Source organism: Etheostoma spectabile, chromosome 14 (assembly GCF_008692095.1).
Source record: "Etheostoma spectabile isolate EspeVRDwgs_2016 chromosome 14, UIUC_Espe_1.0, whole genome shotgun sequence".
Lineage (NCBI taxonomy): Eukaryota > Metazoa > Chordata > Actinopteri > Perciformes > Percidae > Etheostoma > Etheostoma spectabile.
In genome coordinates, this window is record NC_045746.1 from 24,418,233 (window position 1) to 24,436,859 (window position 18,627).

Sequence of the window (18,627 nt, forward strand, 5' to 3'; positions counted from 1 at the left end):
GTGTGTGTGTGTGTGTGTGTGTGTGTGTGTGTGTGTGTGTGTGTGTGTGTTTTTTATCAGTACCGCTGTTGAATAATCATGACTTTTCACCTGCTGTGTCACCCTCTTTCCTTTCAAAGTCAAGCTGGTATGCTGACACACCCAGTCACTGCCAGCACTTTGGTCAGGTTTCACAATAGCCACCATTTCACACCATTTCCCATGCATAGGTCATACTTGTGCACCCCGCCCAGGTAGATTGATTAATTTAACACTTGACTGCTGATGAACACACGCAGGGATTTGGCGCCTGATCACATATTCTGGAGGCAACATTCTTCCCCACCTACTGATGTGAACTGGAGTTACCGCACAATCACTTGGATCTTTTCAGTTATAACTCACATACGAAGCCCGTCTGCATATAAAGTGGCATACAGCACACCAAGAAATGTAGAACCATCTTTTCCCAAGCTAGTAATACTGTAATTCCCGGGCTAAAACCAGTAATCTGGACCACTGGAAATTTAAAATCATTTGGTGATGTAATAAATAACCCCATAGGGAAGCAAACATCCAGGCACACTATTAGATTTGTCATTGCGCTGCCCTTTTCCTATATCGGGAATCAAACAAGGAGTCCAGATCACTTGATAGATGATATGGGACAATGGAAAACTCCTAAGTCATCCCTAATTAACAGCTGGGACGCAAGTGCATGTTAAAATTATCAATCGACAACACAGTCACCAGTTTTTCCACATGCTACTAAAGAACCCTCAATTGCTGCCTATTTTATTAATCACACAAATAATGACCGGACAGTGGGAGTTGCTATACAACAACAAAGAAATTATACCTCACTAGCTTCACACATGCAAACAGTGTAGCTGTGTTTGATGGAGCTCCTGTGAAAGCCAGAAGCTGTGCTGCCATGGATTGACCCAGGTCTTTGCAGCAGTGTGCGATTGCTTCAGCCCTTCCACCCCATGTTTCTAGATGTTAAGCAATAGGTATTTGGTACAGTACATTGAATCAGTTGACATTTCTGACATTTGGTTTTCTTGTTCATTGCTGACTTCACATGGGTGGGCAGTTAGCTTGGGGCCTAGGGGGGTAACCCCTGCTGGAGCTAGTTTACACCATATCAGAATATGTGTGAGAGTGAGTGTGTGGGGGTCCATGCTTGTGTATGTCTCTCCCTGTGTGGCAATACAGCGTGTGTGTGTGTGTGTGTGTGTGAGAGAGTGTGAGAGAGAGTGTCCTGGCTGGAAATCCAGCACAGTCCTGGTAATGCTGAGACGGACGGTGAGCAGGTTTATTTTTGGGACAGTGACAGTGTGTCAATGGCCGCAGATGCGTCGGAAAGGAAGGCTCTGAGATACAAGCAGACCCTGGTCAGTGTCTCTCTCTCTCTCATTCCTCTTATGCTTTCTCTCTCTGTTGCTCTTTCTGTCTTTCTATGTCCATCTGTTTTTCTTAACGTCAGCCATTTCTGTCATTCTTATACCTCTCTTACTCTCACTCTGTATAGTGTGTCCCACGTTTTTTCCCATCTGAATCTCTCATGTCATTCTTGCATGACGCACCTGTATTGGCAGTGCATGGATGGAGCCTGACTGACTTATTGTGTGTGAGCCTGTTAATAAACCACAATCTGTTGTGTGTATGCATGTGTGTGAGTTCGAGACATGGTGAAGACCAATTAGCTGATGTACAACAACAGGGTCATGCACATAGTCACGCAACAGGTGCTCAGACACTGTGCACCTCCTTTGCCCCTGATCTTGGCTTGCACATAAAACGTGCACAGTGCACACACATATACAGACTCTGTTGCTGTCTTGCTGTTTCTTTCTTTCCCGGCCGGCCACCTGTTTGCTACCCTTTCTGCGCCTCGTTTCTTAAGCCCTGGTTGGTCTTCACACATCTAGGAATTACTTTTGTGACACAGTATGTTTTGAATGTTATTTGTACAGTATGTGTGTCCTTCTATGTATGTCTTTGGCTGTCTATGTGTTGGTGTTATTACCTCATTTTGTGTGTAGGGTTCTTGTCCATGTGTGTTCTAAAAAAAGGAAACCCGATCCTGCATTTGGAGTGGTGCTAATCTTCACCAGTCATGTAGTTACATGTATGTTTTCGATGAAGACAGTGTGAAGGGTGTCTCAGAACATCTGGAGGATTTTCAGTATGGCGATGGGATGATCTGGTATAAAATGTTCTCAGTGTTGTCGAGAGACCCCAAAAAAATAGAAACACTTGCAGGTTGTTAGGCAATGAGATACAACAGCCCTGAAATAATAAACAATCACTTAGTTTTTCGTAAATGATTAATCATTTGGAAAATAGATGTACAGCTGCAGAGCCGCTGCGGTGTTTATTGGCTGGTATGTAAGGGCTGGTGATCATGGTGACCTATAGAATTTAATGCTTGTTGAAACACTATTCCTATGAGTAGTCCAGGAAGTGCAAAGTAATTTAACCTGTGTAGGTGTGTGAGTGCATTTTTGAAGGCCATGTTGGCTGGGGTTATCCTTATGTTAACTCTGTCTCCCAATGGAGCAGAGCACAGAGCAGAGAACAACAGTTTCTTGTCACATACTTATTTGTTTTTTCGTAATTGTTTTGTGCATCGTGGGTGTCTTTATCTCTGTGTACGTGAATATTGTGTATTCTAATTATTTTATTAATAATAGTCCCTTGAAGATGGCTAAATATGAAACACTGAGAAAACACAAATAAGTCATTACGATAATAATTACAACTCCTACTGCTATCTGCTACACATGAATGGGGGGGTTAGCAGTAGAGGACTGGATTGGGATCCCAATGGTCCTGCGGGACCCAACACAAATTTTGCGGGGGCAGGCGGTTTAAACGGGGCTGCGGCTGGGAGCGGGCGGTCCAAAAATAGACTGCGAGTCCTGGTCCGCTCCTGATCAGTGCTGTTACCGACTGTTAGCTTTGCCTAGCTTGTTACCGACTGTTAGCTTTGCCTAGCTTGTTACCGACTGTTAGCTTTGCCTAGTTTGGTTTCATTAGAAAATCGGCAACGCACACGGTGCATCGAGTTAAACACCAGCCAAACACTACTGTACTCCATCTCTCTTTCTCGGGGCACTGTGCTCTGCTCCTACGGCGACCGATCCAATCAACAGGGACTTTAACAGGAAATTGGTTAGAGAGTAAAACATGGACATATTTATATTGAAAACAACCTGAGCAAAACAAAACCCAGCCAACAGCACATTCTAAAATAAGTAAAATTAATAAAAGAATTCAATGTCACTTTGCCCTCATATTGCACTAGAATAATCTATTGTTGCACTTAAATTCTGCATTAGAACGTGATTTTTTGCTACTTTTTACCGACAGATATGCATATTTATTAAAACTACATGAGTAGATTCCCTGCAGGAGGGAGAAGACACAAAATCAATGGTCAGTCCATTGATAATCAGTCAGTTTGCCATGCAGGCTGGACCCAACACACAAGCTGCAAGAACGGGCAGGAGCAGAACACACACTGCGAGAGCGGGCGTTAATGGTCAGAAATCCCCCGGAAGCGGGCAGGAGTGCAATAAAAAAAAATTTAAAAAAAAAACAGTCCCGTGCAGGGCTCTAGTTGGCTGTCATGTGAAGAGAATGTATATTCTATTTTAGAAGACCTTCATATGCATTAGGTCTGACTTTAAATGACAGATTATAATGGCATGCACTCACATGTAGCTCTGTACAGAGGTATGTTTTCTCATTCTTTTTTTACCCTGGCTACCCATCAAATTTAGACTTCCGTTTAAGATTCTGCTTACATTAAAGAGCTAAGGCAGTCCTACATCAGCAGCAGGTCTCCGAGGTCCCTCGCTCCAGGCTCAAAACAAAAGGAGACTGAGCTTTTAAGGTTGTAGCTTCTAAAATCTGGAACTCTCGCCCATTGGGCTTGAACTCTTGAGAAAAACAGCTGAAGACTCATTTAGATTTTTTTCTTTAATGCCTTTTATGTGTTAAGCTTGATGTCTGCATTTTCTATTTTGTCATTTCTTGTGAAGACTTGACGTCTGCTCCCGAATATATAAATAAAGGTTATTGATTGAGTGAATGTACGGGTGTCCCCGACTAAAAAAATGTCATTGTAAAATTCGAATTGTAAAGTTTTGCCTATCTTCAACTGATCGTTGAATCATGTGGAGGGGTGAGGGCGACCGTCGTTCACGGATCATGAAAAGTCAAACCTAAATCTGTCATGGGGCGGTTGGATTTATTTACCCACTTTTTTAAATTGATAAAAGCTTTAAAGATTTGAGACGAGCAAAACCAAGTAAAACCTTGCAAGGAGAATGTGTTGCGCTGCCAAGATTCGACTGTGAGTCTGGCCGTTGAATCAAGCTCTTTCCATTAAAGCATTGAATATTTGACTATTGGGGATTACCCCTGAGTGAGTGAGTGAGTGAAAGGTGCTATATAATTTAACGTATTATTATTAATAGTGTTATTTGAATATCAGAGGACCGATTATGATGATGTCCAATGGAGTTCATTCTCACAATGGTATATAATCAATATGGAAAAATATCATCCCCATTCCATCACAACATCATCAATGAATATCTCTAAACATCTCTCAAAGCAGAGGGCATGCAGCTGACTGCTGACAATATAATAACAAAAACGGTAGCCAGAAGTCTATCCAAATGTACTGCAGTGCACATTTTAAATTTAAATAATTTTTCATTTCCAGAAAAATTGCCAAAATGAAATATGCGTTTCCGTCCAGCGCTTTTATGTGAATATTAGCAGTTGTTAGAGATAGAAAGTTGGGGGCCTTATTTACCTGTCGGATGCCATCAGATTATTGCAGAAGAAGGTGGTGGATACAGATATCAGCAGTCAGACCTCAAATGGTCAAAAACGTGGAAAACGTGATGGGATCATGGAATTTATGTTTCTTTTAAATAGGGCTGCATGATTATGGTCAAAATGATAATTACGATTGATTTGATCAATATTGCGATCACGATTATTTGTTTTTAACCAAATCAAATTGTATTGTCACATAGGCTTTTTATAACTGCTTTTACATCCATATTGTGCTACATTCCGGCTTATTCATCCATTTTGTGCTGCGTTCCACCTATGTTGAAACTGTATGGTGTATATGCCCGTTATCTACCGGACAAAATATCATCGCAAATTTTGGTACCTCATTACGGTGCCGCTTTAATGTCTGGGTTGCACCAAAACAGATGTTAGAGACAACAGAAACATCGGTGCATGTCATGCTAGAAACACTAACAACACGTAACACAGCAGGTAACGTTAACATTAGCTACAGTAGCAACTGGATTAACAAGGCTGAAACGTCCCTGAACTGAGACCTGACATTTCATGGCTCAAAGTCATATAGCGGGTGGTCCAAAAGTCTTATCTGGCACCCAGTGATGACCTGTTAAAAACTGTTATTGCCTGTGGTAGGAAGGATTTCCTGAGTGGCACATGATCAGACCATGGTTTACGCTGCGGTAAAAAACCCGGAGCTTTCTATGAACGGAATGATTTAAAATATCGCTCGATCACACAAATCGTGGGAAGCCAAAATTGTGATCGTGATAAAAATTTGATCAATTGTGAGGAAGGAGTGGAAGCTCCAGCGGATGTTTTAGTCACATGCTTCATGTACATTATGATATAGGTCAGGACTGACTGAGTAGTATTAACACTGTCAAGTTCATAAAGTTAACATTGAATGTCTGGTCAGATGCATTATCTTGTTTACTTATTCTCTTTTTAATGTAGGCAAAATTCTTGTATGACTGCTTGTACTTTGACAGCATTTGACATTTAAGTCAAGACTTTTTTGATTTTGTTTATTTTGAAAAACATATTTATAGAGTATAGTATTGTTGGTGCAAAAACTCCTGTATTGTATTAGCACGAGTATTTAAACATTACAAGCAATACCCAGTTCTAGTTAAGACTGCAGAAATGTCTATGAGCAGGGCACTGAGCCCTTCCAATGGGGCATTGCGCTGTACCTGACCCTCCACTAGATACATACATTAGTATGTCTGCACTGTGGAGGAGGGGAATAGGAATATAATAGAATATTTTGGAAACTTGGCTGTTTGGAGTAGTTATTACCAGTTCATACTTCCTCTCCATAAGTTCTTGAGAGACTAAAAGACAGCTGGAAGGACAGAGTGAGAGAGACACATAGGAAAAACCGAGGAATATGATGAGGCATTGAAAGATAGACTGATGGTGAGAGAGAGGTGTGGGAAGTGTAATGAAGAATATTGGATCACACCGGTACTAAATTTAACCCAGAGTAGTGTTTCAGTAGTGTCGGCAAAGAGTAGGGGCAACGATGGAAGGAGGTAAGTGATTAATGCAGAGTAGAGTTTCAGAGGGAAAACAGGAAGGTGGAATGAAGTAAAGGAGGAGAGCGTAGCAAGGATGGATTTCTGACAACATAACATACTCTGTGGTGACCATGTTGGAGGTCCTGGCCTGGCCTGCATAGCAGTGAACAGCTGATTGCATTTCTAAAACATGCGACTTGGCTGTCTCAAATAGAGATGTTTAGTATATGTGAATTTGGAGAAATAATTATGTTGCCACTTCCATTGTAGTTGATAGTGAGACTGCACAATATGTTGTTTCATCGTTTACATTGTGACGTGTGCATGTGCGATGGTCACATCGCAAGACTTGCAGTGTTAACTACAACTTTTTTGCTGCTTGATAGAAAAGTGAAGTTTCACCGTTCTCCTTTGTTCATGTTTGTTTCCGGCTGACCCTTCCCCTTTAAGACAGGAGGCATGTGGGCAACGTGTGTATGCTAGTCGACCACAACCTGAAAATAAGAGGAAGCAACACGCGTGCATTATTAATCTCATTTACTTTAGCCTGGATTGATAGTATTATATAAATACAATGGTGGCCTGAGTCAACCAGTGTATTTAACTACCTAACTTCCCTCTCTAAAGTCACATCACAAGAGTAGTCACAGCACCTACTTGCTTTAGTGTTTTTAAAGCATTATAGTTAAACTAAGAATGGTTCACATTGGAAAAGCTCCTGTTTCATTTTTATTTTCTATGTAGACGCACTCCCCTACAAAATCACCGCAATAGTTGTCATCTTGTAAATTTTACTGTCTCTTTTTATATCACAATATATATTGCAATGTCAGTTTTTTCCAATATTGTGCAGCCCTACTTGCTAGTGCTAATGTCAGCAGACGTGCATGACTGACACATTTTACGTGATTTACTTTGATTAAACAACAAACAAATGTAACTGTCTTTATTATTCTCAAAGTTAACAGCAAACAATCATTGCTTTGCTGTGTGCATCTATAGGGCTCCATGTGTTATGCTGCTTTAAACTACAAGTGACAAGTGACAGCTCTAAAATCAACCAATGACAGCAAGTGGGCCAATTTGTGTTAGTTAATATGAGGGGCCTGTATACGTTTGTGTTTGTTGTACAGGGGCTGCCAAGAAAGATGTTTCTGTGTACATGAAACTTTCTAAAATGTCTGAAAAAGAATCAGTGCGGTGTGGTTACTCAAGGTGTGATGTTGACAGTTTATTATGTATCTGTCTGTCGTTACATTATGCTAAGGTGATAATTGTCACCTTTGAAGTGAATGTGTGTGCACTCTTTGTGTGTAAGGCCCTTGCAGACATGAGCTTTCAGGACATTTCAGTGATAATCTTTGATGAGAAAATCCTACCTTCTTAGAATGCATGGGACATCTCTTTGAAGGTTCTTGTGCATTTCATTTTAAAAATAATTTTTTTTGTTTTGCTGAGCTACAAGACACTTAAGCGAGGCGCATTGTGTTAAGATTGAACACATGAGCAACGCCTACCCAATCAAGACATCTGTGGCTTCTATTGTTTGAGTCTGTGTTGGCATTCAGTTACAGCACATTGTGTATTATGCTGCTCAAGTTTCACTCTGTGATGACTGGCATCTCTGCTCACCCAGCATTGCCATCACTATGTGTGTGTGTGTGTGTTTCGAGTGTGTGTGAGTGTCTGTGTGTTAATCCATCCGTCCACCCATCTGTCCATGAACTTGCTAAATTAGAAGCTGTTGAAAGGTTACTGCCCGGATGTTGAAAGTGTCAGCACCAGACACAACTTATCAGCTTGTCAGTTGTATTCCTGGAGTTCTATTGTCTGCTCTTGATGTACCAAGAACAGTGTTTCCCACAGAATTAGAGTCTATTTGTGGCATGATTACATGTAACCTGGAGAAAACGTCTTCTTGACCCACACCCTGCTGCTTTGAAGACAGCAAGTATGTTAAGTCTTATTCTCTACAGGGTCCCACCCCCCCTCCCTGGAGATTTTAGCCAATGCCAAAGGAAAATCACGATAGCCGAAATGTTTGATTTCCAGCAGCCAGCCTCTTACACATGCGGCTGGCTCTGAATTGACTGGGTCTGAACGCTCAGTTATAAAGCTAGCGCTAATGGGCTTGCTTTTTCTAAAGTTAGGTTGTACCAGACTCCACATCTACAGAGTGAACATCCTCGGCCTTCTGCCGGTGCTCTGAATGCTGTCTGTCTGCATGGCAGACTGCACTGCCGCTGATCAGTATTAAATTGGGGTGTCATAACTTGCAAAAACGTCTCAGTCGTTTTAAATAGCTGTCCATATCCATGTTTTGAAACACTATGTGAGCTGTATGGAAGTATGCATCAAACCACAGTTACTACAAAGTTACACTCTTATATCACTGACAATTCATTTATCCGTATTTTGCTTTATATTCATTTATATTTTGAAGCGTTACCTGCCACCAGAACTTAGTATTTTCCTTTACAAAAATTAAGATGTATCCACCATAAATGAGAAAAAATGTATCAGAATGTAGGAACTTAAGCCAGAGGCTTACTGTGGTCAAGCGGATGGGACCAAATGTAAGTAAATAAATGCACTTTGCGCAGCTTTACAATGAAATATTTTAAAGGAAAGGAATCTGTGATTGGCCGCCACAAATAATCCAATGTATGGGAAACACTGAAGAATATATATGAGCCCTCAGTGCTGGATTATTACACATTGCTTCAGTAGTGTAGATAAATAAATACAGTAATTACTACAAATACAATTTTGTATAAGTATAAAAATAATAAATACGATTAATTGTGATTGTGAGTAGTGGGAATGAGGAAAATAACTTTAGTTGGGTTCTGCGCTGTCAAAAGTATAGCAAATTCATCAACATTAAAAAAAGAGAGAAACTATTTACTATATTTTGCAGCTTATGTTGGAAGTGTGTGAAATTGTTTGCTTGTGTTTAAAGAAAAGGATAAAACAAGGTTCAGGAGATCCAAGAGGGAACTCCTACTCCTACTGAAAGAAATATGTGTGCTAATGATAGAGGTAGATGAGAATTGATCTCTTTCCCAGATTACCCAGGCAATTTTCATGGAGTCTGTCCAGAGGTGATAAATCTAGAGGCAGAGCCCGTGTTTCCGCTTCCATTAGAGCTGTTTGGGTCAACACGTGCTCCTGTCTATTTTTAAAATGGACACTCCTCTGCCAGCGTGCCAAAAGGAGAGTACTACTATCACACTCTCCATTCTCACTTTCTCAGGAACTACCTGTACTTGTTCATGTCTAATGAATGCATGCTGGACATTTGTGCAAGTTGTTCTTATCTAGACTGATTGATTAATGGATTGGTTAACTTATGTGGTGGATTACCTTATATGATTGACAGCTCTATGGGGAGTACCAAGAAAACCAAGGAGGCTCCGGCAGGCGGGAGGCCACACGCCTGCTGACAGAGAGACAGATCAAGAAACATGGCAACCATCCCCGCGGCCATGGCAGGACACGACATGGCCGGCGTGGCCATGGTCAAAATGGATGCCACAGTCGACACCAGCACGGCTATCACAGCAGACCAAGGAACAGGCATCAGCCTAACATGGAGGCAGAGGCTGATGAGCTAGATGAGCAAACAGCTGACCTCACATCCTCTATGAAGAAGAAACGCTCCTACTCCAAATGTAGAGGTGAGCAATCATGATTTAAAAAAAAAAAATAGATTTCCTTGTTGTTTTTCCTTTTTTTTTTGGTGAGCTTTTGTGTTTTTTTTGGTTTTGTCAGACTGTATAGCACGAGTGCAGCGATTCCTTGTGACCAGGTTGGGAGAAGACTGGATCTTCCTTGTTCTGCTGGGCATCACGATGGCGCTGGTCAGCTGGACAATGGACTATGCCAGTGCAAAGAGTCTCCAAGGTAAGACTACAGATCCCATAATGCATTGCAGAAGCCAATAAAGTAAAGGAAAAGCTGGTGCAAAACAACATTTGCATTTTTCTCTTCCTTCTCTTTACTTTTATGCCTGTCTCACTCTTTACCTTCTGTCTACTACTTCTGTCTTCTATTCTTCTCCTGCTCTCCTCTATCACCCGTTTCTCCTTACTTCATCCTACACCCCTGCTATTTATACTTATCTTTTTAATCTATCATTCTTTTGTTTTTCCTTTTTTTTCCTCCACTTCTGCCATATCTTCTCCTCTCCTCTCTTCCCTCCCTCCCTCCCTCAGCCTATAAATGGATTTATGGGGAGCTGAGGGGAAATATCCCCCTGCAGTACCTGGCCTGGGTTTCATATCCCCTGATCTTCATCCTCTTCTCCTCCCTCTTCTGTCACCTGGTCGCTCCTCAAGCTATCGGTCTGTACCCCCTTCCTCCTTGTTGCTATGTTCTTTAAGGCACATGACACACCACCAGGCCGACCGTCGGCCTAGTTTGTGCGGTATGTCCCGTCAGCCGTTTTTCTGTGAATTCAACATGTTGAATTGGCGTTGGCTGAACAGCCAGTTCATCTGTTTGTCCGTTCGGCTTGAAAACGAGAGTGAGGAAATCAAACAAGTGTCTAGTCCTCTCACGTAGGCACGAACAGTTGGTTATAGTCTCAGCGGTGTATTCCAGTGCTAAATTTTGGCCAAGACAAAGGCGACGAGGGCCGCCACTAGTCCCCGGTCGTCGGTTTATTGTGTCAGGGCCTTTAGTCTCTCATAGAATGCCTCAGATTATTAATGCATATTGTACTATGTACTTTTGTATGCAACATCACATACTGGAATAGTCATCCCTGCAAATCAGTGAAATCAGATGCTGTAACTTTTGATTGGAATGAAACCCAGCTGCGTCTGAGCCCTTCAGGGTGCATGATTACCTATCTGAGCTTCACAAGAATACAAAATAATCTTTTTCACATTATCTCCCACCTTTTTTTTTACATGAGGTGATTACTAATAAGTTATTTCTCTGCAAATCAAGAACAAATGGTTTGGATACGACAAAAACCTCAACAAACATGAAAGTTGTAGCTTCTCTAAGCAAGTAATTCAAGGTTATGGAAGTTATTAAATTGGATTGTGCATCTGTGTGCTTTTTACATGGTTGGCGCTGGCCGGTTGCACCAGCGTCATCTGGACTTTTCCATAAAACGTTTGAATTATTCTGTATTTCAAACGTCTTTGTCCTCCCCTTCCCCTACTAAACAACCTCTGTTCCACCTTGTGTCTCAGGTTCTGGCATCCCAGAGCTGAAGACCATCCTGAGAGGTGTGGTGCTTAAGGAGTATTTAACTCTCAAGGCCTTTGTTGCTAAGGTCATTGGACTGACGGCTGCCCTGGGCAGCGGCATGCCTGTAGGCAAAGAGGTAGATCATCCAGGTTTATTAAACAATGTCTCCCTATACATTTTTAGTCAATCTAACAACCAACAGCATCTTTGGTGGTTGGTCTTACAGTATGAACCGCTATAGAACATCATTTCATTTCATTTCCCTCGTCATTTCCACTCAGGGCCCGTTTGTTCACATCGCCAGCATCTGTGCTGCAGTTCTCAGCAGGTTCATGTCCTGTTTCTCTGGAGCTTATCAGGTAATCTGATGTTAAGAAACATTTTCATTTACATGCAACTTTTAAGTGTGATTATAAAAACAAACATGAACTGTATGTAACATTCCTCATCTACATGTCTTTCTGTTGTCTTAATCCTCCTCTTCCTCTCTGGATCAGTAGAATCCATACTGTTATACAGACATCCTGACAGTAGGCTGTGCTGTCGGGGTGGGCTGCTGCTTTGGTACTCCACTTGGAGGTACACAGCCTTTTTCTGTTCTGTGTCCCACTAACACATTCAAAATTCACACTCATTTGATATCTATGTAAATAAGAAAAAATGGGGCTTGGGGGAACTCTCATGTTGTTAGCATTTACTAGTCTTTAGCTTTGGCTTAGTGCATTGTTTTCGGTTGCTGCCTGTTTAATTTCTGGTTCTTTCCCTATTTTCTTTCTCCAGGTGTGCTCTTCAGTATAGAGGTAACATCCACATACTTTGCTGTGAGAAACTACTGGAGAGGATACTTTGCCGCTACATTTAGTGCGTTCATATTCAGAGTGTTATCAGTGTTCAACAAAGATGCAGGTATGTATTGGAGAAAAGTATTCATCAAGATATTTAGTTATTTAAATGTGATCAAGATTGTGTCACTTTCTCTTAATCAAACAGGCACTAGAGGGCGCCTTTACTTCAATAGTCATGACCAAGCAACTCACATCTTTTTTAGTGACACTGATTTACTTGAGGCACATCAAGCAAGTTTTCCACTAGGTGGTGTCCTCCACCATGTAAATGCAGAGTTATTTTAATACCTGACTTAGGTTATGAAAATGTCTTGTAAATAACTTAAGTGAGTTCCAGACAAACAAAAAATATCTTTTCTCGTTTCACTGTGCCAACACTTTCCCATGACCGTCCAAAAAGAAGTCAATCAGTACTCAATCAGTAGCAAGTTACAGAGATGATGTACAACATTTTTAATCTACAGACTTAATAAACATTATTGTTGAAATTCTGTAAATTTCACTTCTTCGCCTTTTCTTCGTCTTTCAGTAACCATCACTGCTCTGTTCAGGACAAACTTCCGCATGGATTTCCCTTTTGACCTTCAGGAGCTGCCGGCATTCGCCATCATTGGGTAAGCGACTAGAAAACTGAGACAAAGACATTAATGGCATTGTGTGTGTGTGTGTGTGTGTGTGTGTGTGTGTGTGTGTGTGTGTGTGTGTGTGTGTGTGTCAGTGTGTGTCAAATCTTCCTAATGGACAAGATGGTAAATGTTAATAAGCCAAACTTTATGCAAATGTAGCATTTAAAAACACGGAGAGTCCAATAATTGGTTCACCCTTTATCTCGGGGAGAGATGGAGACATAGGACATGCAGGTGTTACGAGGGAATAGATGACTTAACTTGGCTAATTTAAGTTTATTCCTTTGCAGGATCTCCTGTGGGTTCCTGGGGGCGTTCTTCGTCTATCTCAACAGACAGGTGGTGCTGTTCATGAGGCGACCCAACGCCATGACCCGCTTCCTCACCAAACAGTGAGTCTCATATTTTTAAATATTTGCTTTTTATATATATATATATACACACACACATGGTATGGCATGGGATCTTAATACTCGATCACTTAAAATGAACATTTATTATTCTAATGAATTTTGATTATTTGAATTTTGTTTGGATTTTGATTATTAGAGATATTTAATATCTCATTTCATTAACAAACCTTTTTGTCCTGTTTTCCCTCCCAGCCGGCTGATCTTTCCAGCTGTGGTAACGCTGGTCATCGCCACCTTGACCTTCCCTCCCGGGTTTGGACAGTTCATGGCAGGAGAGGTCAGAGCTCAAATATTGTTATGAACAAGGAAGAATACAGGGCATTAACAATCTGTTTGTACGTGCACGCAATGCTGACAGCTACAGCGAGCTGAGGAACAAAAATCTCCACTAAAAGCCACCCCACAAAAGCGAACAGCACTAACTAATGTTTTAAAACACCACTACTATTATTTATGTAAGAGTACACTTGCTTTAAAACACCACAGAACAAAGTTGTGGTGTCCAATATCAGTTGTCAGGCTATGATGTATCGTAACCACAAAATAAAATCCAACAATCTCTTAGATCTTTTATCTCTTTGGACACGTCACAGACTAGTAGACTTGATAAATACAAGCCTGCTGTGTTCCCTTTACTGACCCTACATCACAGGATTTTTGCGTATTGAAGTTGATCTCTTGGTCCCACAGGGAGTCACCAACATGAACATTTGCCTTATGCACCTTTGAGGGAAAAACAGCAACAAACTTTGATCTGGCAGTGGTATTAGTGTGCTAGGATGAATTCTAAAAGGGCCATCCGCACCGATAACTATAAATACATCGTTTTAAAAATCGTTCTAACTCAAGTGGATGGCGGGGTCCACACCACAACTAACGACAACAACGGTGGAGAGCAATGTCAGCGATTTGATGAATGATAGAAACACTGACAGCCAGTCAAAATCCTTCTGTATTTACAGCATGACACGGCGGAGAGAGACATTGGGGAGAGATTTGTTTCACACAGGTGGTTTGTGGTGCAACTTTTCCCTTTGGTGGGGCTACGATCTTTTAGCTCTGTATATTTTTGTATTTTTAAACATCTTTGAGAGTGAATGTTATGTTTCAGATGTGATTATCGTACTGTTGGTGTTTTTGTTCCGGTGCTCTGCACGCCCGCTGTTTCCTTGGGAAGGCAGCTGTCGGCGTCATACTTTATTGGTTCATCAATGCACCCAAATTCACAAATATTAGGGATATTACTAAAGACATTTCTTATATATATGTTGTACATACTGTATATGTAATATGTAATGTAATACGTATAATATATACAGCAGATGTTACAACGTATGCTGTCTATATTATTATAGACGGTATAAATGTAATATAAACAACATAATATATATAGCGTTTTTCTAGTCTTAATGACTACTCAATGCGTGTTTACATAACCATACACACTAATTCATACACTGTGGCAAAGGCTGCCTACAAAGTGCCATCTGCTCATTAGATAAACATTCACACATTCACACTCCGATGGCGCAGCATCAGGAGCAATTAGGGATGCAGTGTCTTGCCCAAAGAAACTTCAACATGGGACTGCCAGGGATTGAACCACCAACCTTCTAATTGGTAGGCGACCGCTCGACCACCTGAGCCACAGCTGCACCTATATCTGTATCAGCTGGAGTGTGCAGTGCGTGCTTGACGTCGCTGTTTTGGAGAACGTTAACGTTCAGCAGTGTGGATGCTCACATCGTTATAGTTATTTAGTGTGGACGGCCCTTAAGGATTTCATGTTGTTCAAATCTATTGTTCCATTTCTGCACAGCTTGTCTATAGCCACATTATTTTCAATGTTTAATGAAGTGTGACGGCACGTTAGATAGGTTTGGGTACTGAACTCTGTACCTTTTTTTAGGTACTGACCAAATTACCATTGTACTAGGACCAACTCACTTTAAATCAAATTAAAATCAAATTAAATCAAACATTGACTTTGTTAAAGTCACAGTGAGTCAAGGCAATGATGCCAAAGCGGTTGCAAGTGTGGTAACACTTTTCAAAACTCCACGCAGACAGCGTATATAACGGCGAGGCGAAATTGGTCGTGGTATGGGTTAACGTTAGACTTCCTCTGTGACAGGCAGGTACCACAGTGTTCACTATACCCTACTGACTGACTGGCAGGCTGATGTTGTAAGGCAACTTTATTTCTAAAGCAAATTTGAGCAACAAGGCAATTGATAGTTTGTTTGGAGAGGGAGGTGTTTAATTTTGTGTTGCATGTAAAATGTTCTAAATAAATAACAATGTTCTAAGTAAATAGGATGAATAGGTTTGAAATCATTTTTAAAACTGAGAGGAAAAGTACCGAAAAAAGGTACTGTTTGGTACCGGAACCAAATTCCAGGTATCAATAGCGTGCCAGAGAAATAGTGATTGGTACACAACCCTAATATTAGATTACGTGTGACACTCATGGATTAACATTTAAGATATGAGCTAAAAGCTCTGTTGCTTAAGTGTAAACCAATCAAAAATCTGTACTTTAATGTTCTGTAGACAATCTACATGTCTTGTTGCCTTCTGTGCACGCACAAACGCAGTTTTAAGGTGAAAGCCAGACAGAACCATTTATAGTATCAACAGCTTACCTACCAAGAGCTAAGAGCATGTTTGTGTTTCACAGATGCTTTGAGTAGATCGCTAGAATAGACACTAACAGTGTGAAGCAGGTGTGTGTTGTACAGTGTTGTAAGTGTATCCATATCCATCTGTGTGCATATGTCAATCAGCTACACCTGAACATGTTTGTGTGTTTCCATGCTCCCGGTGCATGCCTTTCACACCCTCATTGTAGAAATATCTTGCACCTTTCATAACAAAGTCAAAGCATTGTTTTAACACAGCAGGGGAATGAAGTGATACCTACAATATACATTTAAACAATTTCACTTTAGAAAATAAATGTATGTTTGACAGATGCTTCCCCCCCTAGAAAGTGTATATATAGTTTTTGGGGAATGAAAGCCAAACTGATAGCACAGTGCAGAGTGACAGAAGCAGCAGTGGCACAGTGAGAGGAGATTAAAAGCCACAAGGGTTTTAAACAGGACGTGAACCCACAACTTCAAAAAGGCACAGGAAAGCCTATTATTACATCTGGCTTCATCGAGGCCAGCAGCAGTCTTTCAAAGAGCGGAGCCTCAACATTTCCATTCACACACTAAATGATAAATTTCAGGGCCTCAATTCAACCCTAGCTTAAGCATGAAATACAAAAGTAGAAAAATCTAAATGACATTGCCGTTGTTTTTCCCCTGCAGCGGCATTATGCAGCAGCAATTTGTCCCTGTGAGAAAATTCAGAGGAATCTATGCAAATGTGCCAAATGGTTGAAGTAAAATAGTCATTCACGAGTCATCTAAAGAGAATGAGTCATTGGACACGGCCACGCGTACCCGTCTGCTTCCAGCTTTCTGGATGACTTCCTGCCTGTTTGTCCCACTTGACTTTTTTCCTCTCTTCACGTTTTTGTTCCCCCTTTTCTTTTTCCCTTTTGTTTCTCCTTCATCATCCATTTCCCCCCTGGTCTCTTTTCCTCCCTTGATAAACTTCATCCCCCCTTTCCTTCTTCTCTTGCGCTCCTATGATTTCTTTTCCCTACTCAACACTGTCCTTCCCTTTTCTCTCTTTTCTTCCAATCTCTCTTTCTTCATATGTCTCTCTATCACTTTTCACTGTCTGTCAACCTTTTACTCCCTTATTTCTTCCCTTTCTCTTTCCATTCTCTCCCTTTTTTCTCCAGTTTTCTACACATTCTCATCTTTCTTTACTTTCTCCCTCTTTATTTCTCTTCTAATTCACTTTTTACCTCCACCCTTTCTCCCACTCTACCTCCTTTTTTTCTTTTTCTTTCTCCTTATTTGCAACTTCTCTGGTCATTCCTGTTTTCTCCTCCCCTTTTGCCCTCTCTGCCCTCTTCTCTCTTTGATTTCTCTCTCTCTCTCTCACCTCCACCCACTTTTCCTCCTCCACCTCTTGTCAAACCCTAATCTTCCCTCTGTACTCCCTGCCCTGATCTCTTCTTCCATCTGCTTTTGATTCCTATCTGCCCCTCTCCAGCTGATGCCAAGGGAGTGTATCAACTCCTTGTTTGACAACTTTACATGGACAAAGATTTCGGGATCACCTCCTCCGGCTGGTCTGGGCCTCTCGGCCGCCTGGCTGCACCCTGATGTCAGTGTCTTCCTCGTCCTGCTGCTCTTCTTAATTATGAAGGTCTGTGGCTGCCTGTAAAAGTGTGTGTGTCATTTTTTCTGTTTTTGTGTCTGTCTGAGTGCATTTTTGGGTAATGCATTAGCGTGTGTGTGTGTGTGTGTGGGGGGGGTCTATATTGCTGCCTTGTTATTGTGAGTCAGTTATCAAGGTTTAATTGGGATGTTCATACTATTTTAGTGATCATTTGTCCACCTGTGTATATGCTGTGAGATGTTTTTTTACAGACAGTTCCATCAACCCTCTGCATGTTCACAGTCAACCCAGCACCAGATTGACCAGATTTGTGTACATGTCGATGCTGATACTGATATAGCAAGAATTGAAACTCACCGGGGTGCGTGCGTGTTTGTGAATGAGAGACGTCAGCATTCTCATTATCCTCTTCATTAGAGACATTTGTTGCAGGTCACTCTTTTTGTGTGTGGGTAACAGGGATGTGTGTGAGTGTGTGGGTGTGTCTTTGTCTTCTTCATGTCTTCCTGTCCAAGGTCAACAGTGGGTGGATGGATCGTTCCTATGTTTTCTTGAAAGCAGCTACACACACACACACACCCTGGAGAGTTTCAATTCTTGCTATCTCAGTATAAGCATCGACATGTGCACAAATCTGGTCAGTCTGGTGCTGGGTTGACTCTGGACATGCAGAGGGTTGATAAAACTGTTTCTAAAAAAATCCAACAGCATATACACAGGTGGACAAATGATCACTAAAACTCAATTAAACCTTGATAACTGAATCACAATAACAGGGCAGCTGCATAGACTATAATGAATTCTGATAAGGAGCATGTGTCATCTTAGATTTATATGTGAATCTTCAAAGCAGCATCAGGCAAGTAACAGGTTCAAAGAGAACAAGTAGTGTGATGCTGCTTGTAGCATCAGTTTCAAAAACTATGAAGGACCAGTCTGGAAGACTGACAGC

General features: G+C 41.2%; 1 protein-coding gene across 1 annotated transcript in view; it reads left to right on the top strand.

Moving 5' to 3' along the window:
* LOC116702047 (chloride channel protein 1) overlaps nucleotides 1-18,627 on the top strand; it is a 51,834-nt gene that overhangs the window by 11,079 nt on the left and 22,128 nt on the right. The window contains exons 4-14 of the mRNA XM_032536102.1: nucleotides 9,724-10,021; nucleotides 10,116-10,247; nucleotides 10,559-10,687; nucleotides 11,549-11,682; nucleotides 11,828-11,905; nucleotides 12,047-12,125; nucleotides 12,327-12,452; nucleotides 12,921-13,005; nucleotides 13,308-13,409; nucleotides 13,623-13,707; nucleotides 17,547-17,702. Of these exons, the coding sequence (XP_032391993.1) occupies nucleotides 9,724-10,021; nucleotides 10,116-10,247; nucleotides 10,559-10,687; nucleotides 11,549-11,682; nucleotides 11,828-11,905; nucleotides 12,047-12,125; nucleotides 12,327-12,452; nucleotides 12,921-13,005; nucleotides 13,308-13,409; nucleotides 13,623-13,707; nucleotides 17,547-17,702 (1,404 nt within the window). The remainder of the gene's footprint in view (nucleotides 1-9,723; nucleotides 10,022-10,115; nucleotides 10,248-10,558; nucleotides 10,688-11,548; nucleotides 11,683-11,827; nucleotides 11,906-12,046; nucleotides 12,126-12,326; nucleotides 12,453-12,920; nucleotides 13,006-13,307; nucleotides 13,410-13,622; nucleotides 13,708-17,546; nucleotides 17,703-18,627) is intronic.